At 40.2% G+C, this 21933-nt stretch overlaps 2 protein-coding genes across 2 annotated transcripts; both read right to left on the reverse strand.

Moving 5' to 3' along the window:
* Positions 1-2292: 2292 nt before the first annotated feature.
* Positions 2293-10945, reverse strand: LOC109936693 (transmembrane protein 17-like). Its single transcript, XM_020535291.2, has 4 exons — positions 10572-10945; positions 9276-9379; positions 8164-8277; positions 2293-2891 (listed from the first exon to the last, which is right to left on the reverse strand). Exons 1-4 carry the CDS (start codon positions 10687-10689, stop codon positions 2592-2594), a joined length of 636 nt encoding a protein of 211 aa, XP_020390880.1. The 5' UTR covers positions 10690-10945; the 3' UTR covers positions 2293-2591.
* A 3553-nt stretch (positions 10946-14498) lies between these two features.
* LOC109936694 (acylphosphatase-1) lies at positions 14499-16566 on the reverse strand. The gene has a single exon (XM_020535292.2). It carries the CDS (start codon positions 15934-15936, stop codon positions 15631-15633), a length of 306 nt encoding a protein of 101 aa, XP_020390881.1. The 5' UTR covers positions 15937-16566; the 3' UTR covers positions 14499-15630.
* Between the last annotated feature and the right edge of the window lie 5367 nt (positions 16567-21933).

Genomic DNA, 21933 nt, shown 5'->3' on the forward strand with positions numbered 1-21933 from the left:
TGCCACCCGAAGGTTGCAGGAACAGCAACTCATATTCCGCTTGGGAATCCTGCAGCCCAATGGTATCAATGTGGATTTCACAAGCTTCAAAATCTCCGTTCCCCCTACCGCATCCCAAAACCAGTCCAGCTCGTCCCCGCCTCCCTAACCTGTTCTTCCTCCCACCTATTCCCTCCTCCCACCTACTAACCTCATCCCGCCCCCTTGACCTGTCCGTCCTCCCTGGACTGACCTATCCCCTCCCTAACTCCCCACCTACACTCACCTTTACTGGTTCCATCCCCGCCTCTTTGACCTGTCTGTTTCCTCTCCACCTATCCTCTCCTCTATCCATCTTCTATCCGCCTCCCCCCTCTCCCTATTTATTTCAGAACCCCCTTCCCCTCCCCGATTTCTGATGAAGGGTCTAGGCCCGAAACGTCAGCCTTTCTGCTCCTATGATGCTGCTTGGCCTGCTGTGTTCATCCAGCTCTGCACCTTGTTGTTTCAGATATCAAAGTTTATTTTACTCCAAGAACCAGCAAGAGTCAAGTCAATCTGGAAACCAATGGAACAAAGGGGACAACAAGCAGAATGGAACAAACCCAGAGAATGTCAGAGAAACTCAACTGATCTGGCAGCATCTGTAGAGAAAAACAGAATTAATGTTTTGAGTCCAGCATGACTCATTTTCAGAACTTCTTCAGAAGACTGGAACCTTCCTTGAACAACCAGTCAAGCCAAGCAGTAAGAGAGAGAGAATAACTTGTATAGTTTGTCTTTTCTGTTAATGACCTAAATTAATGCTTTGTATCTGGAATCTATATTTCCATGTGTGTGTGTGCATGAAGGAGTGACTGTGCTCTTTGTGTTTAAATTCTGGAGGCTTGTGTGTACTAAAATCATCCATTCTTCTGATTTAAATTTCCCTGAAATTTGGCTTTGTGTCCATTACTGAAAATCATTACACTCAACTGGGTTTAAAACATTCCTTCTAAAACACTTCATTTGGTGGACAACCAAGAAATGTGGAGAAACGGGAAAATGTTGCTCTGTTGCACCTGTCCATAATACTAGACACAGATGTGTGAAAACATGTGTGTTTGTGTTTTCATGTGTGTGTGTATGTGTGTTTTATACAGAAACTAAACAGGCAAAAGGAATAGGTTCTGAGCAGACAATTTTGAAAAGTGAAAATACTATATGGTTTTTCTGAAGTTACGTATGTACCTGTAATTGAATAGCTCCTATACAGTTCCTGTGTAGCTCTTAAAAATCTGGGAAGCAGGGAAAAACCAGAGTAGGAATTTATTTAAAGTGGACGGCATTTGATTTCAGATTTTCATTCATGGTGTGGCATTTTACTTCAAAGGAGCAATTTGTTATTAGCAGGTGCATGTATTCTGTAAATGTGAGGATTTCTATCATCAAGGAACACTCAATATCAGAAGCTTGAATGGCCATGTGCTACTCTGAAGTTGAAATATATTGTCGTGTGGAGTAAAAGGTACTTATTATATTGTTTGTACTAAAACATTTTCACAGTAGGGCCTATATATAGCAAAACTCTTAAATTCTTGCACACACCTCCACTCCAAGCTCCTCTGAACTGTTACCCAAAGATTGTAGATACTTTGCTTGGAGTGAAAATGGTGGGTAACAGAGCAGGTGCCATGTTTTTCTCCTGTGTGTGTCTGGTGGGAAGGCACAAATAATGCTATTGAAACCAGACAGTAGAAAGCAATAGGCAAGTGGGAGCACAGTCCTCAAATTGCTTTCTGTCTCTGCCTACCACTGATCTGATGAAAAACTGTCTATGCAGTGGGTGTAGGTTAGAGGCAGTGAAAACGGAAACCAAGAGGCTAGCCTAATGCTCCTGTGCTAGGAAATTTTTTTAAAAATTAAGAAGGATACTTATTGCTAAATGCTGTCCTATGAGTTAATCTAGAAAATGTGTATGTTAGCAAAGGTCAGGTTCAAATTAGGCTGACAATCTTTCAGACACTTGAGTAGCTGTCTGGAAGGGCACAGAGAAAGGTGGGACAAGAGAGCGAACTAAAACAAAAAACAGAAGAACTGCAGATGCTGTAAATCAGAAACGAAAACAGAAGTTGGTGAAAAAGCTCAACAGGTCTGGCAGCATGTGCAAAGAGAAACCAGAGTTAATGTTTCGGGTCCGGTGAACCTTCCTCACCGGCCCCAAAACATTAACTCTGATTCCTCTTCACAGATGCTGCCAGACCTGTTGAGCTTTTTCATCAACTTCTGTTTTTGTTAGAAAACTGAAAAAAATGTTTTCAACGTGCAATAAGTACAGCCATACACAAACAACACAAGCAACTCAATTTTCACAAGGATTGACATTATTTAAAATAAAGGTATTGTGTCAGTTTCCTGTAGGTAGAACACATAGATATTTGAAGCGTTCCTAGTCCTACTCAATGACAGAATTTTGCTGAAGCAAACATCAATTCTTTAATACAGCTGTCACCTCACAACAACAGAACAGAGGTCTTAGCATTTCCAATGGGATAAGTTCACAGAAATAATGGTGCGACTTGCATGCATTAACATGGTTAGGAGCTTCGGTACACACAGAAGTCCTTGCTTCATTAAACATTGGAATCAGAGTTCCTCCCATGTCGAATACCTGTTCCTTGTTTCCTTTTGCACTGTTGTGAATGTTCTGGCTTTTGAAACTGCTGGAGGTAGAAGCGCGTAGCAAAGTGGTTCGTCATTTGTCTTAGGGCCTGGAATCCCACAACCAATTCAAAAATCAGGAAAGTGAAGTAGAGGATATGAACAGTCTGCTCCAGGGGTAAAATGATGACAGACTGATCAGTGAGGAGGAAGAGAATAATAGGTAGCTGTATTGTAAAGGATAGCAACCAAAATCCAGCCAACTCTGGCAGCTGCAAGTAAAAATCCAAAAGGCAGATCAGGAGCTGATGCACAATAATAACCAGTAACTTTAAACAATACTTAAGTCTTTAGGAACATGCAAAACAAATTTGGCCCCACAAGCCTTTTCAATCATTCATTGAAATCACAACTGATCAGTATCTTACATCATCAACCCATTTGGCACCATAATCCTTAACGCCATTGCTTAGCAAAAATGTTTTGCTAGATGCGATTTAAATTTGTGCTAACCTCTACTGATTTGTTTTATAGGAAATAGGTCCATGTATCTAACAAGTTTGCATCAAATATGTTTCCTAACTTCTCTCATGATTTTCTTGCCTTTTAATTTACAGTTACTTTCAGTTCTGCACTCCAGCAATTGAAACATTTTCTTTCTGTCTACCCAATGACTCCCTTTCATAATCCTAAAAGCCCTACTCCAAATCGTCCCCATGTTAAATAGTCCAAGGAATTCAAGCTTATGCAAACATTTAACATTCTGGTGAATCTGCATTCCAATTTGCCCAAGGCTAGTACTGAATTGTAATATAGTTACAGCAAAAAGGAGGCCTGTCATGTTCAGCACTGGCTCCCCAAAGGAACAATTCACCTATAGTGCTACAGTATAACCTGTTCCCTGTAGTCCTGCATATTCTTCCTCCTCACATAAAAGATCATTTCTACTTTGTGGTTGCCATCCAGTTTAATCCATCAATCAGGATTGGGATGAATCTCAGTTGGGTTGAACTGCAAAACTGGGATGTACGTACACAAATAATCATTTGGTAGTACTTGATAATTGCTGAAAAAGTACACATTTTCTTGAATCTCTTCATCTTGAACACATTAAGACATTCGCAAGAATGCCAACATATAGGGAAAACATTGTATTCTGGATAAGGATAGAGTGCTGATTCACGCAAGTGAACTCCGACCGGTCGGAGCATTGCCGTTGACAATGTACTAGTTAGTTGATGATTGGCAGTATAAATTAAACCAGACTGATTAACTCAGATTGGTCAAGGCATTGCCCTGAAGAATGAACCAGAGAATGGCTGTAACCTATTTTGTTAAATTGAAGCAGGTACAATGTGTGCACATGTTCTTTCCGTCAACAAAGAATAGCACCCAGTGTGTTAATATGTGCACTTTCTAGGACATGCAAGTGTACTTTGCTGTTGCTCATATTTTTGAGAGTTTCAAGACTTTTGAGATCTCTTTTGTGAAATCTACTACAGGGCTCTCTATTACTGTCTACTGTAAACCCATTCTCACGTCAATGTAGACTTTGGTATTCCTACAGTTTCACACTCATATTATAGGTTTGGCTGAATCAGCAACCTTGTAAATACATCCCAAGCCATTTGCTCACTGTACTGAAATAGGACACACAAAAATGATCTTGTGAAATAATGGCTACCCCGATTACATCATTTCTTGCTGCATGTCATGCAAACTCATGAATGGACCTAAGGATGCCATATTCAATTCTGATAAGTGCACAATGTACCTCTGATTACCATGAAAGGGATCTCAAAAAGCATTTGAGAAACAGGCTATTCCATATTGCTGCTACACAGTAACAATGTGAGTTGTTACAGGATGCTGCTTTCAAACCAGAAAGGTGTTCTGGCTACACACACAAGAGTAACTTACATAAATTTTAGTGACTCTAGTTTTGTAGACAATATGTCCCAAAGACTGGTGGACTGTATTAAATGTTCAATTGTATCTCTTTGGCTGCTTGCAAAAGTAAATATACCAAGGATATCCAGTCAACCAATGCTTGAAAAACTCAGTGCATCTTGCCCAACATTACATATGATTTTGCAATTGGACAACATTTGCTAAATAATCTTGAGTGCTCGAAGAATTACATTGGCAACCAATTTCAGATTGTCAGTCAGGCTTGCAAGTACTGGAAGCTCCATGTATATACTTACACATAGGCGTCCTTATCTTTGCAGACAGAAAGAACATGTACACACTCTGCATGTCTTTCACCTTGATAAAATTGGTGACAGCCTCCTTTGGTTCATTCCTCAGGGAAATGCTTTGACCAGTGAGAGTCAACCAGCCTGGTTTGTGATTAAGCGAAGCTTAGCAATTAACTGTCAGTTATCATTCAACTGGTACATTCTCCATGGCAATTCCCCTACAATGTAAGTTCACTTGCCATCAAATCAATACTCTCTTCTTTATAAAGCGTTGTTCCTCTTGACCGTGGTATTCCTAGGAACATTCTGTTGAGTTCAAGACAAAAAGCTTTGACAAAATATGTCTTCTTTCACCACTACTCAAGTACTATATAATATATTTCCTTTTACAACAAACAAATGGAATCAATTATAAATTCACATAATACAAACTGATTGCTTTAAATAGACAGACATCCAGAAGGCCAGATTTTTGAATTAAAGAAAAGGCTGTTAACAAAGCTAAATGGCCAAAACAACCCAATTTTATCTTTCAGTTAGAGATAGTAGGAACTGCAGATGCTGGAGAATCCGAGACAACAAGGTGCAGAGCTGGATAAACACAGCAGGCCAAGCAGCATCACAGGAGCAGAAAGGCTGACGTTTTGGGCGTAGACCCTTCATCAGAAAAACTGTCAGTTATCTTTCAGTTGCTGATTTCAGATATTTCAAGCATTTTCTGTTTCATCAAAATTACCCTGTTTCTATTGAAACACTGTAAACTGAATTTGTCTTAAATTAAATATTTTATGAGAGAGTGCTAAACTTCATGAGAAACCTATTTTAAATTTAGAAAGTACATTAATATTAAGAGGTGAGCATGTTTTGTCGGTTGACAGTTGGTGCAAGTGGAATTAGCTTGTACGTTCTGAATTTTTATACAAGGGGATTTCATTTTATTGTCATATTCTGCACTTATATGGATATTTTCTTAATGCCTAAAATTTACAGAGGTAATAAAATACTCCATGCATCCTGATTTGTTTGCCTCCACTGATGATAAGCTTACATTTCCTAACATAAGAATAGATGACCTTGGTTTCTGAATAATTTTGAATCAGACTAGATTAGGTGGGTTATAGGGAAATGGGTCTGGGTGGGATGCTTTGAGGGTTGGTGTGGACTTGTTGGGCCGAAGGGCCTGTTTCCATACTGTAGGGATTCTATGATAAAAATGCAGTAAGACCTGGCTGGTATCAAGGTTGGCGGACAAGTAGTAAGTGACATTCACAACATACAAGTGCCAGACAATGATCATTTCCAATTTAGAGAGTTACATTGCCTATTGGCACTTAGCTTCATTACCATTGCAGATACCTCCACTATCAACATCCTGAAGGTTACCATTGACCAGAAAGTAAACTCGACTTAGCCACATAAATACTGTGTCTAAACGACCAGGTTTGTGACTCAGAATCCTGCAGTAAGTAATTCACCTCCTGACTCTCCAAAGCCTGTCCACAGTCTACAAGTCATATGTGTGATGGAATACACACACTTGCCTGGATGAGTACAGTTCTAACAATACTCAAGTGGCTTGACTCCACCCAAGGCAAAGTAACACACTTGATTGACAATAAATCCTTCCATTGTCAACTCTCAGAAGCGGCAGCATGCACCACCTACAAGGTGCACTGAAAAACTCACCAAGAATCCTTAGACAGCACCTTCCAAACCTATGATCACTATTTTCCAAGGACAAAGGCAGCAGTTAGATAGGAACATCACCTGCAAGTTCCCCTCCAAGTCACTCACCATGCTAATTTGGAAACTTATCATCATTCCTTCAATGTCACTGTCGCTGTTTTAAAATCCTGAACACCTTCCTAATAGCAATGTGGGTCTACACAATATTTCCTCTGCTTATTTTTTGGTGTGCAGATCTTTGAGCTCTGTGCTCAGAAACTATGTCCGAAACTGGAAGGCAAATCATTGGTATGCCGATCGACCTGTGTGGCACTTCAGGGGAACCTAACGCAGCTTTAAGGAAATGTTAGGTATACTTACAGCAAATGGATTGCAGCGGTTCAAGAAGACAGCTCAATACCACTTTTCCAAGGACAACTAGGGATGGACATTAAATGCTGACACATCGAGTGACATCCATATTCAATGGTGAATTTAAAAAATTCTGGTCCATTGCTCTTACTGTTTTACATATTCAGCGGAGATCTGAAAGGATGTTGTTTTATAGTCCTCCAGTTTGGAATCTATGCCTTGGTGCATTGAGCAAAAATACATTACTAAATTAAGTTAAAAGAATACCCATTTCTCCCTGCATCATGATAAGGTTATATTCTACAGGTCTAGCTGGTTTCCTCCAAGTACCAACGATGATTATCAGAAATCTATTGATTTAAGGGAATATCATAGTTGAGTCTGTATATGCCATCTTATTAAGGCATACATTCCTTCAATGGGGAAGGTTTAGTAAATCTACTGGCACACTTACCCAATGAGTCGTTGGTGGAGTAAGCAGGGAGAAACACTTACAACTATTGTAGATTGTGGTGTATACGTCAACCTGGCGTGAAACAACCCAATTTTTTCCAGCTCCAAAAATCATATTTTTGCATGTACTCCAAGTATAAGTTGATCCTACTTTGTAGTTACAATATGCCATATTTGCATTAATATTGGGTCCTTTTTTTTACCCTGTAAGTGCATATTTTACCTCATGAAGCAGTGAGCAGGTGATACGAGCTGTTTTCTGAAGAAGATGCACAGCCATTTAAGGCTCACCCACATGGTTTGGTTCAGAGTGGAATCCTTCAAAGGTATCTGGAGCCAAAGTGACTCAAAATGAATAAAGTGAACTCTGCATCTCTGCACAGAAAGTGGTTGAGGCCAAAATATTGAATGTTTTCAAGAAGGAGCTAGATATAGTCCTTAGAGCTAAAGGGAACAAAGGTTATAGGGAGAAAGCAAGAATAGAGAACTGAGCTAGATGATTAGCTGTGATTATATTGAGTGCAGAGCAGACACAAAAGGAAGAACAGCCTATTCCTTCTCCTATTTTCTGTTTTTCTATGTATCAGATGCCAAAGACAATAAATTTGACTGGTTTTAAAATGGTTTCATTGTAGTTTATTCAATAAAGCATGCTGCATTAATTTAACATGAATTACTAGTGTTATGAATTTCTTTCATAATTCAAAATGGCAGCTAGGTACATCCACACTGCTGGTTCACATTTCATACTCCGTGTTTAAATCAATCCCAGCTTTTGGAGCAATTTGTAAAGTTTACACAGGTTGACTTATACACCAATGTCTATAGTAATATTCATTTCTAAGATACTTACCTTTTCCTGCAAGTTTCCCACGTAGCCCAGAACAAGTCGGACACATTCAATTAATGCGAGAATTATCACAGCCATCAAAAGCAGCCACTGGTAGTATTCTGGTAATAGGCTATACTGTACCAGGGAGGAGAAGAAGAGAGCCGGAGCTCAAGTCAGTACACGACTATTCAACATAATTCAATGTCATCTATTAATTAGAGCTGAAGAAAAAGTCTTAATTAATTTTAACTGCAAAAATGAGAAATATAGACAGTTCTATATTAATTAATAGATTATACTACTAATTAATTATCATCTACTTAATATTATATATCTGCAGTAGGACAAATTAAGGCACTCCATTGCTGGCTTCACAAATTTCAGTGTTTAAGGATTTTACCAACCCAAGCTTGGCACTCTCCAACTTGATCACATGAGAATAAATGTGGAACTGGACAAACACAGCAGACTAGACAGCATCAGAGGAGCAGGGAAGTCAATGGTCGGGCCAGAACGCTTCATCCCAGTCCTGATGAAGGGTTTTGGCCTGAAATGTTGACTATCCTGCTCCTCTGATGCTGTCTGACCTGCTCTGTTTGTCCAGCTCTATGTTTATTGACACTGGCTCCTAGCATCTGTAGTCCTTACTGTCTCCTTGATCACATGTCACTCTATTTCCCAATTTCCAACTTAATTCCTCCCACCATTCCAATTTGTTTCCTCCAAATCTTTCTGTCAGCTGGAACTAATTGCTTCACTAATGTTTTACTAATCTTAACTTTCTCTTACTGCGTTATATCTAAGCTGTCCTTGTAGGCTGTATGAGTAATCCATGCGAATTCAGAGTGGAAGTTTGACCTGTCTCTCAATACTCAATGCTTCAATTTACTTTGTTGCCACCTTGATGATCTTAAGTAAATCTGAATATTAGCTATAAAATGCACACCCCAACTCACTAATCTTTTATAGGCCAATCACCCTGTTTTTATCAAGAGATATTGCTGTAGATGAGTTCATGGACTTTGTTCACTGTTAACTAGATTCTTTTCTTTGAGTCCTGCCAGAAATCCCACTTGTGTCTTTCTCGATGGTTGACAAAGGAGTGTCAACAGAGCCTCACAACAAATGCTTACCTTAAGTTGAAGCATGGTCACTTCTGATGTCCACCAGAATGGAAAGAAGAAGACATTGAAATACAGTGTCATCTGGAAAGGTAAGCTGGACACCATCTCATTAGCTATTAACACAAAAACTCAACCGAGTAAATTATTAAACATTTTTATTGTGATAATTAGTAGTTACAGAACCAAGATCATTTTAGCTGTAAATGTGAACACATTATTCCACGTAATTATACTCAATGAGGTGTTACCAAGGAAGAAAGTGGTGAAAATGTCTAGCAGCCATTAACGTAAATAAAAGTTTTTTATACTGTTCCTGGGGTCTGAAACCATTCAACAGTTTTCACAACCAATCCTATTCTATTAAGGCATATGGAAGATAAACAAAAAAATCAAGTGTGCCGGTTAAAATCCATAGTCTGAAGAAAAAGGCCCCTATAGTACTTTCTGCCAAATGTCATGGCATTAGTTACTGTTAACACATTTTGAAAACTTTCTAAATTAACCGACACACTATACATCTATTTTTGTTAGATGGTGTGGACCTTTCATTCCTTAACCAGAAGCATGTGAATGAGACAAATATCATTTGCCATTTGTGCAAAACAAAATATCATCTACACTTCAAAACTAGTTAATTGGCAGTTAAAGATTTTGAGACAGAGTCATACAGCACAGAAACAGACCCTTCAGTCCAACCAGTCCACGCCGACCATAATCCCAAACTGCCTGCTCCTGACCCATATGAAAGGCTTTTAAGAAATGCAAGGAGTTCCTTTCGTTTTAGTTATAAGTTTATGTTTAATCTAAGCTTCCATTTTAAAATATCTTTGTAAAGTTTCACAAAATTTGTATTTAATAGTTTAAAAAAAACTGCTAGAATTATCTGTACTATCCTAATGCTATAATGCTAAATGTTAGCATAAAATTTATAGGACCTTGGGTCGTTTGTACCTCTGGGGTTGTTATATTAAGTTATTCAAATTTTGATGATCTAAGTAATTTAATTTGCCATATCCTCCTTTTAACTCTTTGGGTTCATATTTCTATCACTTGCATTGGAATTTCTGATAGTAGATGCAATCTGCGTTACAGCTGGTGTTGTATTTTCCTGCACAAACATATGCTGTCATAGACCTTTGGATTATTGCCAAGATTTTGTGGGAGTTCCCTGTTAAATTGCCATGTTTGTCAGTCTGGGTTATTGCTAGGACTGTGCGTGGAAACTCCTTCAGCAAACCTATCCTATTTTGTGTTATTACCAGTTACTACAGGTGTAAATTTGCATTTTCTGCTAATGTGACTTACCTGAAATATTGTTACGTCCATTGCCACGGTCTCGAGTTTTATTGCTGATGAAAAGAGGTCCAGTGAAATTAGTCAGATTCTGACTGATATTATGAGGCAGAGAAGAATACAGAGACATGGCTAGTAGAGAAATCTGTTCCACTTGAGTTAAATCCTTCGTAATCCCAACACCATCTGATCAGCAGTAATACAGCAATCTCCTGCAACAGCAGCCAAAAGACCAGATACGTACAACACTGATACCCTGAAATATTTGTCTGTGCCAATATGAAGTATTAATTATTCTGTTCTCCTTTGTATTATTTGTTAAAATCAGTCTTTTTTTATATTAAACAAAAACTTTGCACTTCATATGGCTTTTATAAATAAAGATATTGTAGAAATAACTACTAGAGTTATCTTTGAAATGTACTTGTAGTAACAGTAAACTAAAATTTGAAATTCATCAAATCATGGAATAAGAAGCAGCCATTCAGCCCCGCACTGGCCCTTACCAAGGACAATCCTGTTTGTCCTATGGCTGTTGTTTCTCCATCTTCCTGCAATTTCCTTTCTTCTTTAAGTGCTTATCCAACTGCTGTTTGAAGGCTCCTATTTGAACTATATCTGCCACCTTACCATGCATTGTATTTGAAAGTGCTATTTATTGCATAAAAATGATTTTCAATATGGCACCTCTGGTACGAAATTACCTCTTAGCTTTATCTGCATTTAGAATCATAGAGTCATACAGCATGGAAACAGACCCTTCAGTCCAACTCGTCCGTGGCGACCAGACACCCCAACCTGAGCTAGTCCCATTTGCCAGTATTTGGCCCATATGCCTCTAAAGTCTTCCTATTCATATTCCCATCCAGATGCCTTTTAAAGGTTGTAATTGAACCCACCTCAACCATTTCCTTTGGCAGCTCATTCCATACAGCCTCTGACACTCCAGGGAAGAAAACCCCAGCCTATTCAGCCTCTCCCTATACATCAAACCCTCCAGTCCCAGCAATATCCTTGCAAATCTTTTCCACATCCTACCAAGTTTAACATCTTTCCTATAGGAGGGCAAGCAGAATTGTATGCAATATTCTAAAAGTGACCTCAACATATGTCCCGACTCCTATACTCAATGTTCTGACCAATAAAGGCAAGCATGCCAAACTCCTTCTTCACCACCCTAACTGCAGCTCCATTTTCAAAGAACTATGCACCAACACCTCTTGGTTTCTTTGTTCAGCAACACTCTCCAGGACTCTACCATTAACTGCCCGCTTGATCAATGTCCCGTTGTACTCTGAGGTAAACTTCTTCACTGTCCACTCCATCACCACCGTTGTACTCGGAGGTAAACTTTTTCACTGTCCACTACATCACCAATTTTAGTGTCATCTGCAAACTTACTAACCATACCTGCTATATTCACATCCAAATCATTTATATAAATGACATAAAGCAGTGGACCCAGCACCGATCCTTGCTGCACACCACTGGTCACAGACCAGTCTGAAAACCAACTCTCCACTGTCCTGTCCCCTACCTTCGAGCCAATTTTGTATCCAAATGAGATAACAAGGTGTAGAGCTGGATGAACACAGCAGGCCAAGCAGCAGCAGAGGAGAAGGAAAGCTGACGTTTCGGGCCTAGACCCTTCTTCAGAAATGATCTTCTTCAGCATCTGCAGGTCCTGCTATCTTTGTATCCAAATGGCTGGTTCTCCCTGATGTAACTTTGCTAACAAGTCTACCATGCGTCTACTTGTCAAATCCTTACTGAAGTCCATGTAGACTACATCCACCAATCTGCCTTCATCAATCTTCTTCGTGAGACATGATTTCCCATGCACAAAGCCATTTTGACTATCCCTAATCAGTTTTCGCTTTTCCAAATACATATGCATTCTTTCCTTCAAAATCCCTTCAGACAACTTACCCCACTGACATCAGGCTCACCAATTTATTGTTCCCTGGTTTTCCTTTCCACTTACTCCAATGTCCTTGTCCTTTAATAGTTAATTCCAGACAGAGCTATTACTGATTCTTTCCGTGTTTAACAGTTTATCTTTGTTGAGTCACTCAAACTATGGACAGTTATTAAATAAAAGTTCTGAAGTCTATAATGTCAAAATGGTGTAGCAACTCAGCCTAGATATGGACCGATTATGGTGGAAAATAGCCAATTACTAGTGTTTGTTCATCATATTAAAATTATGAACAAAGAGGTGGGGCTGTGATATTATAAACTTCAGAACTTTAATAACTGTTCATGGATTGAATGAATCAACAGAAAATAAACTGTTACACATAGAAAGCAGCAGCAATACCTCTCTCTGGAATAAATTATTAGCGACAAGAACAATCTTATACAGGAGTTGAATGCAATTAACCATGTGTAGGAGTTGAAACTACATGAAGAAAACTGTCTTGACCGCTTGATGCTGTAAGGACAACTGATTGCCCTGCAGAAGAATTTAAGCAGTTAATCAAAAGAAAGCTGTGCCTTCAAACAGTCAATGCCAAATGTAAGAAGGAACAGGGAAGCTATTTCTGATAAGGCAAGCTGCAGACTTGCAGTAATTTGGATGAAAGGCCTTTAAAAAAAAAATCAATAATATCACACAGACCTGAAGGACAAGAATCTGTATTAGAATCCAACACCAGAACTCCCTCTTTAATATAACTCCGGAGAACAGCTTTAGATAAGGATCGAACCCTGGACACTTCCAGAGACAAATACTGTGTTGAAATTGTAGCTAAATTCCACCATTAATCGGGTAATAGCAAGGTTGCATTGTAAGGCTTAACTTGCTCACTTGAGGGTCTTATTTTAGTTGCTACATGCGATAAAGTTTAAATCATTGTTTCAGTATTTGACTACCTGTGAAATTTCTTAATAAGTAGCCGAATTGGAGGTAACTTGTGGCGATTTACCCAAAACAGGTCCAAAACTGTTCACAGTTTTCCAGCTGTGGTCTGACTAGTACCTTGTATGGTTTTATTAAGTCTTCCTTATTTTGTACACCATTCCCTTTAAAGACCAACATTCCATTTGCCTTCCCTATTACCTGATCTTGGATGCTAGCTTCTTGAGATTTATGCACAAGGACTCCTAAATCCCTTTGTGCTGAAGCCTACTGCAATATTTCTCCATTTAAATAATATTCAGCTCTTTTATTCTTCCTGCAAGTGCATAACCTCATATTTTCCCATATTCTATTCCATCTGCTAAGGCTTTGCCCATTCACTTAACTAGTCCATATCCCAGTGCATTGCGTCACCCTTAACATTTGCCTTTCCATCTATTTTTTCCCCTTCTGAAAAGCTGCCTACATTCATTTTCCTCATCCAAGTCATTAATGCATATTGTAAATAATTATGGCCTCATCACTGATCCTGTTGCACTCTATGGGATACAAATTATCACCCCTTAAAATGTCTCCGCATCCCAACTCTATGTTGTATTAGTTAGCCAATTCTGAACCCAAACTAACATCCTACATCCAATAACATAGGCTCTTATCTTGTAAGGTAGCCTAACACGATGGTAACTTATCAAGCTCCTTCTGGAAAACCCTATATTACATCTGCTTATTTCACTTTATCTATCCTGCATGTTATCTCCTCACAGAATTCTAATAAATTTGTTAGGCATGATTTTTCCATTATGCTATCTCTACTTGATTATATAAATGTATTTCTAAAAGCTCTCCTTTATAACAGGCTCCACAGAACTATTCTCAGAATTCAAAGCAAGCAGCTAGAGCTGTAACTCCCATCTTCAACTAGTAATTGCAACTGTGCCAGATGACTGTGAAATTATTGACTTTTTTTTCCCTGAGAATTAGGCTCTCATCTAAGAGCTTTCAGACAGTGATGATGATTTATTTTCCTTGGAAATCCCACTTACTGCAGACACAAATGAATTGAGCCTGAAATATTATGATTCAGAATGTGTAATGCAGAATAATTTTATTTCAGAATGTTGTGAAATCAGTTTTCTTACAGTGTTCAACTTTACATAAAACTTTGCAAAACAGTGGCACATCCAACTATTTGATCTAGAGCATCATATTAAGCGTCTTAAAGGAAAACCACTTCACATGCAATAGATTATTTTGCACTGGTTGTGGCTAAGTATGTCAACAATTTTGTGCAAGGCAACTTGTCAGTAACAGAAGTTGGGAAAATGATCACGGAAGTTGAATGTTAGATCTGACGCCAGAATCCCTTGGTGGTCTTCACTGAATTATTACCAATGGGTTGTTCCTGAAGTGCAGGAACAGTGGAATAGAACGTTTGTTTAATATCTCACTACGGGGGCCGCACCTCCTTTAAATCTGAATGTTACATTATTGTATTAACCCTCACATTAACGGCACAAAGTACGCAGTGGTGCCAAGTACCGGTCTAGCAACACACTTAGGAGGCTCTCTAACCATGGCCACTTTTACGTAAATGCCATTTTGCTTTAAGTTTAGACTCGAATTGAATCCTTTCACGTGAAAATAATGAAAACGCAGAAGCGTGCTTTTCAGTTGACTTAAAAAAATCTCACGCCTATGCACCTTATTTACCGTAGTACTCTTTCAGTTTGACAATTCAGCCAAACAAATCTTACAACAGATGGGAAAACGTGAGCCTTCAAAAACATCTCAGGTCGGTTCGGAAGGAGCCGGAGGTCGTTCTGGTTTGTTGATAGGAATCTTCCTACGGATCTGACCACGGTGGCAAGAACCGGACGTCAACCCCACTCACCATCATCCAACCTCCATGAAAAAGAACATAAGAACAGGGAGAAAACATCGAAGTTAAATGTGGACCTACTTGAAATATTGTCCGGAAACACTGAACATAAACAACAAGAAATCACAAAGACCCTCAACATCCGGACTAAAGGTTATCGGCGAACTTTAGGAAGAGGTTCATTCCCAGCGAGACTGGTTCGAGGTTGGCGGTGGCTGATTCCGTTTCTAACGGAGCTCCATAAGCGGCTGGATTCAGAGCGGAACCGGGCAACTCCCGAGTCTGACTGGATCCTCTCCGTGACTCTCGGGCTGACGGAGCCCCGCCGCCGGTTACTTGATGATCTGGAAGTCAGAGTACTCCCGGCGCTGGATTCGCTTCTGGTTGCTGAACTCGGCTCTGTCTATCCGGGACTTGGGGCTACCTGTACGGCGCAACCAGGTCTGCATGGCCCGGACCGGCTCCTCGGCTCCCTGCAGCTGGCCCCGCACTGTCCCCTGCTCCGTGTTCTCCACCCATCCGGCCAGGCCAAGCCGCTTCGCCTCTTTCTGCGTGTGTTTCCGGAAGAAAACTCCCTGCACTTTGCCAAACACTTCAAAATCCAGCGACAGCAGCGAACCCTCACCGCCAGACGACATGACAACCGCCAATCAGCTCCTTGGTAACCGCTGCATCCGGCCGAGCAGCGCCTTCTGGGTACTGAAGTTCCCGTCACGTGGTGGACGGTGACCGACTAATCCCTGCGGCTGGGGATGATGGCTAAACCGATCATTGAGGGTTCGGGTTCAGTCCGTTACTGTATTTTGCAATGTGCCTTGTTTCGGGAATGCGTTTCGCTGACACTAAACTGCGAAATGAAGAAGCACGACAAGAGGCCATTAGGCCCATCGTGCCTACATCAGCTCTTCAAATGACCACTGCAGTACAACTTGAAGAAAATGTTACGAAACGGGGTTATGCAACATCGGTGGGAGCATAGAACAGGAAGTTCTATTTTAGCGGGCTTTGAGTACCCAGAAATGGCCGGAGAGGAACTTTAATTCTGTATTATTCTTGGGAACAGACTAGAGAATCTAAACATTACTGTACACAGCATAAAAGAAATACTTAGGATACAAGATTTCTGTTTGTACAAGAATGAAATGTAAATAATATTGAAGGGGTGTAAAGGTTGATGGTTTTCTGACTGTATTGGACAGAGCCAATCAGAATATCAAACAGAATCCTGTTTTTTACTCTCTGGTTGTTTGAATGAATGTAAAATTTAACCTGCATTATGTGAGCCCTCCTGTGATCTGTGCAGGAGACTAACAACAAAAAACAGAAGGGTCCCAACCCGAAACGTCAGTTTTCCTGCACCTTTGATGCTGCCTGGCCTGCTGTGTTCCTCCAGCTCCACACTGTGTTATATCTATACCTTGTGCTTTTTACCTTTATTCCCCTGCGCCCCCCCCCCCACCCCCACCATCACTTTGCACATTATTTTCATGCAAGTAATTGTTCAATGCCCTCTTGAATGTCTCTTTTGAACCTGCCTCCTCCATATTTCCAGGCAGTGCATTCTATATCCTAACTATTCAGTGAGTGAAAATACTTTTTCTCATTTTTGCTTCTTTTCTGAATGTCTTTAAATCTGTGCTGTTGCATTTTTTGTTTCTTTTATAAGTGGGAAAATTTTCTCCTTGTCTACTTTATCAAACTGGTTCATAATTCTGAAAATTTCTATCAGATTTCCTCTTGGGCATCTTCTCTCCAAGGAGAACAGTGCCAACTTGTTCACTCCATCTGAATCACTGAAGTTTCTCATCCCTGAAATCATTATGTGCTTTCTCCCATGCATTCATATACTTCTGATTAAAGTGACATCTAGAACTGTACACAATTCTCCAACTAAGGTGTAACAAGCAGAGTCTCACAGTTTGCAGACACATTCGTCGACTTGATCTCGGCTTTTTCCACAGTGACATACTTCCTTGCCTGATTCTATCCAGCATTTCCACCCATCTCTCAGTGATCTGAGGTGACCTACTGCTGCAGGTGTTAGATACAAAGAGCTAAAAGGTGACTGATGCATTAACATTTGTGCTTGCCCAGAAATTTGTTGTCTGCTCTTGGTATCTCAGACCAAGTTTATCTTTATTTTCAGACTCCCTCAGCTTCAGAAACACTCCTGTGCTTGTATATAAAAATGAAGTACTGTAGATGCTGGTAATTTGAAGTGAAGACAGAATGCTGGAAATACTCAGCTGTTCAGGCAACATCTGGAGAGCAGTGAATGGACTGAATGGCATAAAATCATTGTCACTCTTGCAATCCTGTGCTGATTATTCTGATGCTTGATAAATGTCCAACGAATCTGGAAGTAATGGAAAAACTTGCTGTGCAACATTTACAATGTAACTACAATCTTCAAGGTTTTTGAGAAGATTTTTAGCTCAGGTTGTTGATGCAGTTGTTGATTTGCTCGCCGAGCTGTTAAGTTTGTTTGCAGACGTTTCGTCACCATACTAGGTAACTTTGCCAGTGTACCTCCGGTGGAGCATTGGTATTCTGTCCCGCTTGCTATTTACATGTCTTGGTTTGCTGGAGTGGGTGGCATCACTTCCAGATTTGTTGCTTAGTGGTTGGTATATGGGGTCTAGCTCTACACATTTGTTAATGGTGTTCCGGTTTGAGTGCCAGGCGCCCAGGAATTCTCATGCAAGAACACCGATGCTTCACTGATGATGTTACTTAGTAAGGTGACAAAACGTCTGCAAACAACTTACCAGCTTAGTGAGCAGGTCAACAACCGTAACTACAATCTGAATAAAGTGGACCTTTTAAATAAGTCAGCATCGCTATATGGAAGAAGTAAGAATCTGCTTGGAAAGGGAATTAAAGAAGCATTGAGACACAGCAAAATTAAAATGGCTTTAAATTCAGAAGAATAAATTATCACATTAAGAAGAAATGGCTGGAGAAGTAATGCTGTTTGACAGGTTTACTATCAGAGTGTAAATAAAACACAGAATTGTATACCTACAGTCATACAGAACAGAAACAAACGCTTCTGTCCAACTCGTCGATGCTGACCAAGTTTCCTAAACTAATCCCACTTGCCTGCATTTGGCCCATATCCCTCTAAAGGTTAACTCTTCATTCACCTGTTTAAATGTCTTTTAAATGTTGTAATTGTACCTATATCTACCACTTCCTCTGGCAGTTCATTTCATATAAGCACCACCCTCTGTGTGTAAACGATGCCTTCAGGTCCCTTTTCAGTCTTTAATCTCTCAACTTAAAAACCTATGCCCTCTAGTTTTGAGTTCCCCTACCCTAGGGAAGAGACCTTTGCTATTCACTTTATGCCCCTCACAATTTTTATAAACCTTTAATGAGGTCACCCCTCAACCTCCTACGCTCCATGGGAAAAACGTCGCAGCCTATCCAGCCAATCCTTATAACTCAAACCCTATAGTCCCAGTAACATTCTTGTAAATTGTTTCCATGCCCTTTACAATTAATAATAACCTTCCAAAAGCAGGGTGATCAAAACTACACTGTACTCCAAAATTGACCTCACCAATGTCCCGTACAGCTGCAACATGACGTTCCAACTCCTCGACTCAGTGCTCTGACCAATGAAGGCAAGCATGCCAAATGCCTTCTTCACCTATGATGGCATTTTCAAGGAACTATGGACCTGAACCTCTGGTTCTCTCCGTTTGACAACACTTCCCAGGGTCCTACCATTAACTGTGTAAGTCCTACCTTGGTTTATTTTACAAACATGCAAAACCTCACATTTATCTAAATTAAAATCCATCTGCCACTCATTGGCCCAGCTGATAAAGATTCCGATATACTTTTAGATTACTTTCTTCAGTGTTCACTATACCACCAATTTTGGTGTCATCTGCAAACTTACTAACCATACTTCCGATATCCTCATCCAAATCATTTATATAAATGACAAACAACAGTGGACCCACCACTGATTCATGTGGAACACTGCTGGTCACGGGTTTCCAGTCAGAAAAACAAACCTCTACTACTACCCTCTGTTTCCGACCATCAAGCCAATTTTGTATCCAATTGGCTAGGCGTCCCTGGATCCATAGGACCAGTCGACCATGCACAACTGTGTTGAGGGCCTTGCTAAAGTCCATGTAGACAATGTCTACACAATGTCACATTCTCAAAAAACTGAATCAAGTTTGTGAGACATGATTTCCCATGCTGAAAGCGATGCTAATCATCTCTAGTCAGTCTTTGCCTCTTTGAGAAACCATTATGGAGTCATAGAGTTATATAGCAAGGAAACAACCCTTTGGTTCAGCTTATCCACACCAACCAGATCTAGTCCCATTTGCCAGCATTTGGCCCATATGCCTCTAATCCTTTCCAATTAAAGAACCCAACCAGATGTTTTTTAAATGTAGTAATTGTATCCGCCTCCACCACTTCCTCTGGCAGCTCATTCCATACATGTACCACCCTCTGCATGAAAACATTGCCCCCTCAGGTCCCTTTTAAATCTTTCCCCTCTCACCTTAAATCTTTGCACTATAGCTTTGGACTCCCCTACCCTGTGAAAAAGACCTTGGCTATTCACTGTACCCATGGTTCATTTTATAAACTTCTATAAGGTCACCCCTCAGTCTCTGACACTGCAGGGAAAAAAAACCCAGCCTCTTCCTATAGCTCAAATCCTCCAACTCGGCAACATTCTTGTAAATCTTTTCTGAACCCTTTCAAATTTAACAACATTTTCTTATAGCAGGGAGACCAGAACTAAAACTAGTATTTTAAAAGTGGCATCACCAATGTCCTGTACGGCCACAACATGGCATCCTAACTCATGTACTCAATGCACTGATCAGTGAAGGCAAACATGCCAAATGCCTTCTTCACTACCCTGGCTACCTGCAACTCCACTTTCAAGGAACTATGCACCTGCAACCCTTGGTCTCCCTGTTCAGCAACACTTTCCGGGGCTCTACCACTAACAGTATAAGTCCAGCCCTGGTTTGCCTTACTGAAATGCAACATCTCACATTTATCTAAATTCTCAAGAAACAGAATTGCTTCCAAGCTAGACACTAAATCACAAGCTGAATAAATAGATACTTTTGAATTCAATAAGATGTAAAGCTGATGATATTGTAGCTAGATCGTGTATAAAATAATGCAAAGATACCTTTGATGATGTTTGAGCTTTTGATGATTAATATGGGAACAAATAAAATTCTTGAAAAGCAAAATTTACCTGAAAAGTTCAGTATCTAGGGGAATCCACGGATAAGTTCATTAATGATCTCTACAGATTAGTGGGGAACTGTGACTGGAGCTTTGAAATCAGAATTCAATATAGACAGAATTGTTGTTAGACTTACCGATGAGTTTTTATTATATTTGTTACAGTTCAAAGAAGACTGGATTTCGGAGAGTTATTCAGATTGTAGTGGAAGCAGGATGCAAGAAGAAGCTCAGAGAAATCCACCAACTTCATCCACAGATGCCTGCTAGATGGACAACACCAAGAGGACACAATAAGCCCTAATACACTGGCCAGACTACTGTATGTCAAGAACATATCGGAACTGACAATGAGATTCCTACGACTACTAGGAATCAGGATAGCCCACAAAACCAGAGCCACACTACGACACTCACAAGGACCAAAGACCCCATACCTACGAAATGCAGGACCAGCTTGCTGTACAAAATACCATGCAAGGACTGCCAAAAACATTACATTGGACAGACAGGAAGAAAACTAGCCAGCAGAGTACATGAACACCAGCTAGCAGCAAAAAAACACAACAAACTTTCCCTCATTTTAGTACACTCGGACAACAAAGGCCATCAATTTAACTGGACGACGTAACCATCCTAGCTCAAGTCAGCCACAGACATGCACAGGAATTCCTGGAGACCTGGTTCTCCACCCATAATGCAATCAATAAACACGTGGAATTAGACCCCACATACAAACTCATGCAAAAAAGAACCGGAAATGACATAAAACACCGGACCATAAAAATACTAAGTGGAGTAGAACAACCACTTCATCGGAGGCTGCACTGATGATGTTACCCAACATGGTGATGAAACGTCTGAACTATAACCAGATAGCTCGGTGAGGAAGTCAACAACCTCACCCATAACTGAAGCTACAAATCTTCGCAAGAACATTAAAAGAGCCTATCCAATCTTTACAGATTGAGAGGGAAAATTAAGGACACAGTGGGGGAGTAAGGACATGGGGGGAGAGGGGGTGTGAGGACATGGGGTGAGTATGCGGGATGGGGGAAGTAAGGATGTGGGATGGAGGAAGTGAGGATGCAGGAAGGTCAATGGCCCAGAAGGAAGGGAAGGCCAGGAGGTTCCCTCCCATTCTGTTCACTGCGCATCCACTTTCAAGACAAATCTAGTTTAAATGTTCGTGCATGAAATTAAGCGGGGCAAACCACACATGCTCCATCAGCAGATACAGCCTTTAAGTATCAATCTTCATCAATGTTCTGAAGAATCTCACTTCATGATTAAGTTATCCTGTAGTCAACTGCCATCTTCTTCACTATCAACTATCTGGCCAATTTTTGTGTTGTCTGCAAATTACCCAATCATGACTTTTGGATTTAGGTCTA

The sequence above is a fragment of the Rhincodon typus genome, chromosome 24 (genome assembly GCF_021869965.1).
Source record: "Rhincodon typus isolate 14 chromosome 24, sRhiTyp1.1, whole genome shotgun sequence".
Taxonomy (NCBI): domain Eukaryota; kingdom Metazoa; phylum Chordata; class Chondrichthyes; order Orectolobiformes; family Rhincodontidae; genus Rhincodon; species Rhincodon typus.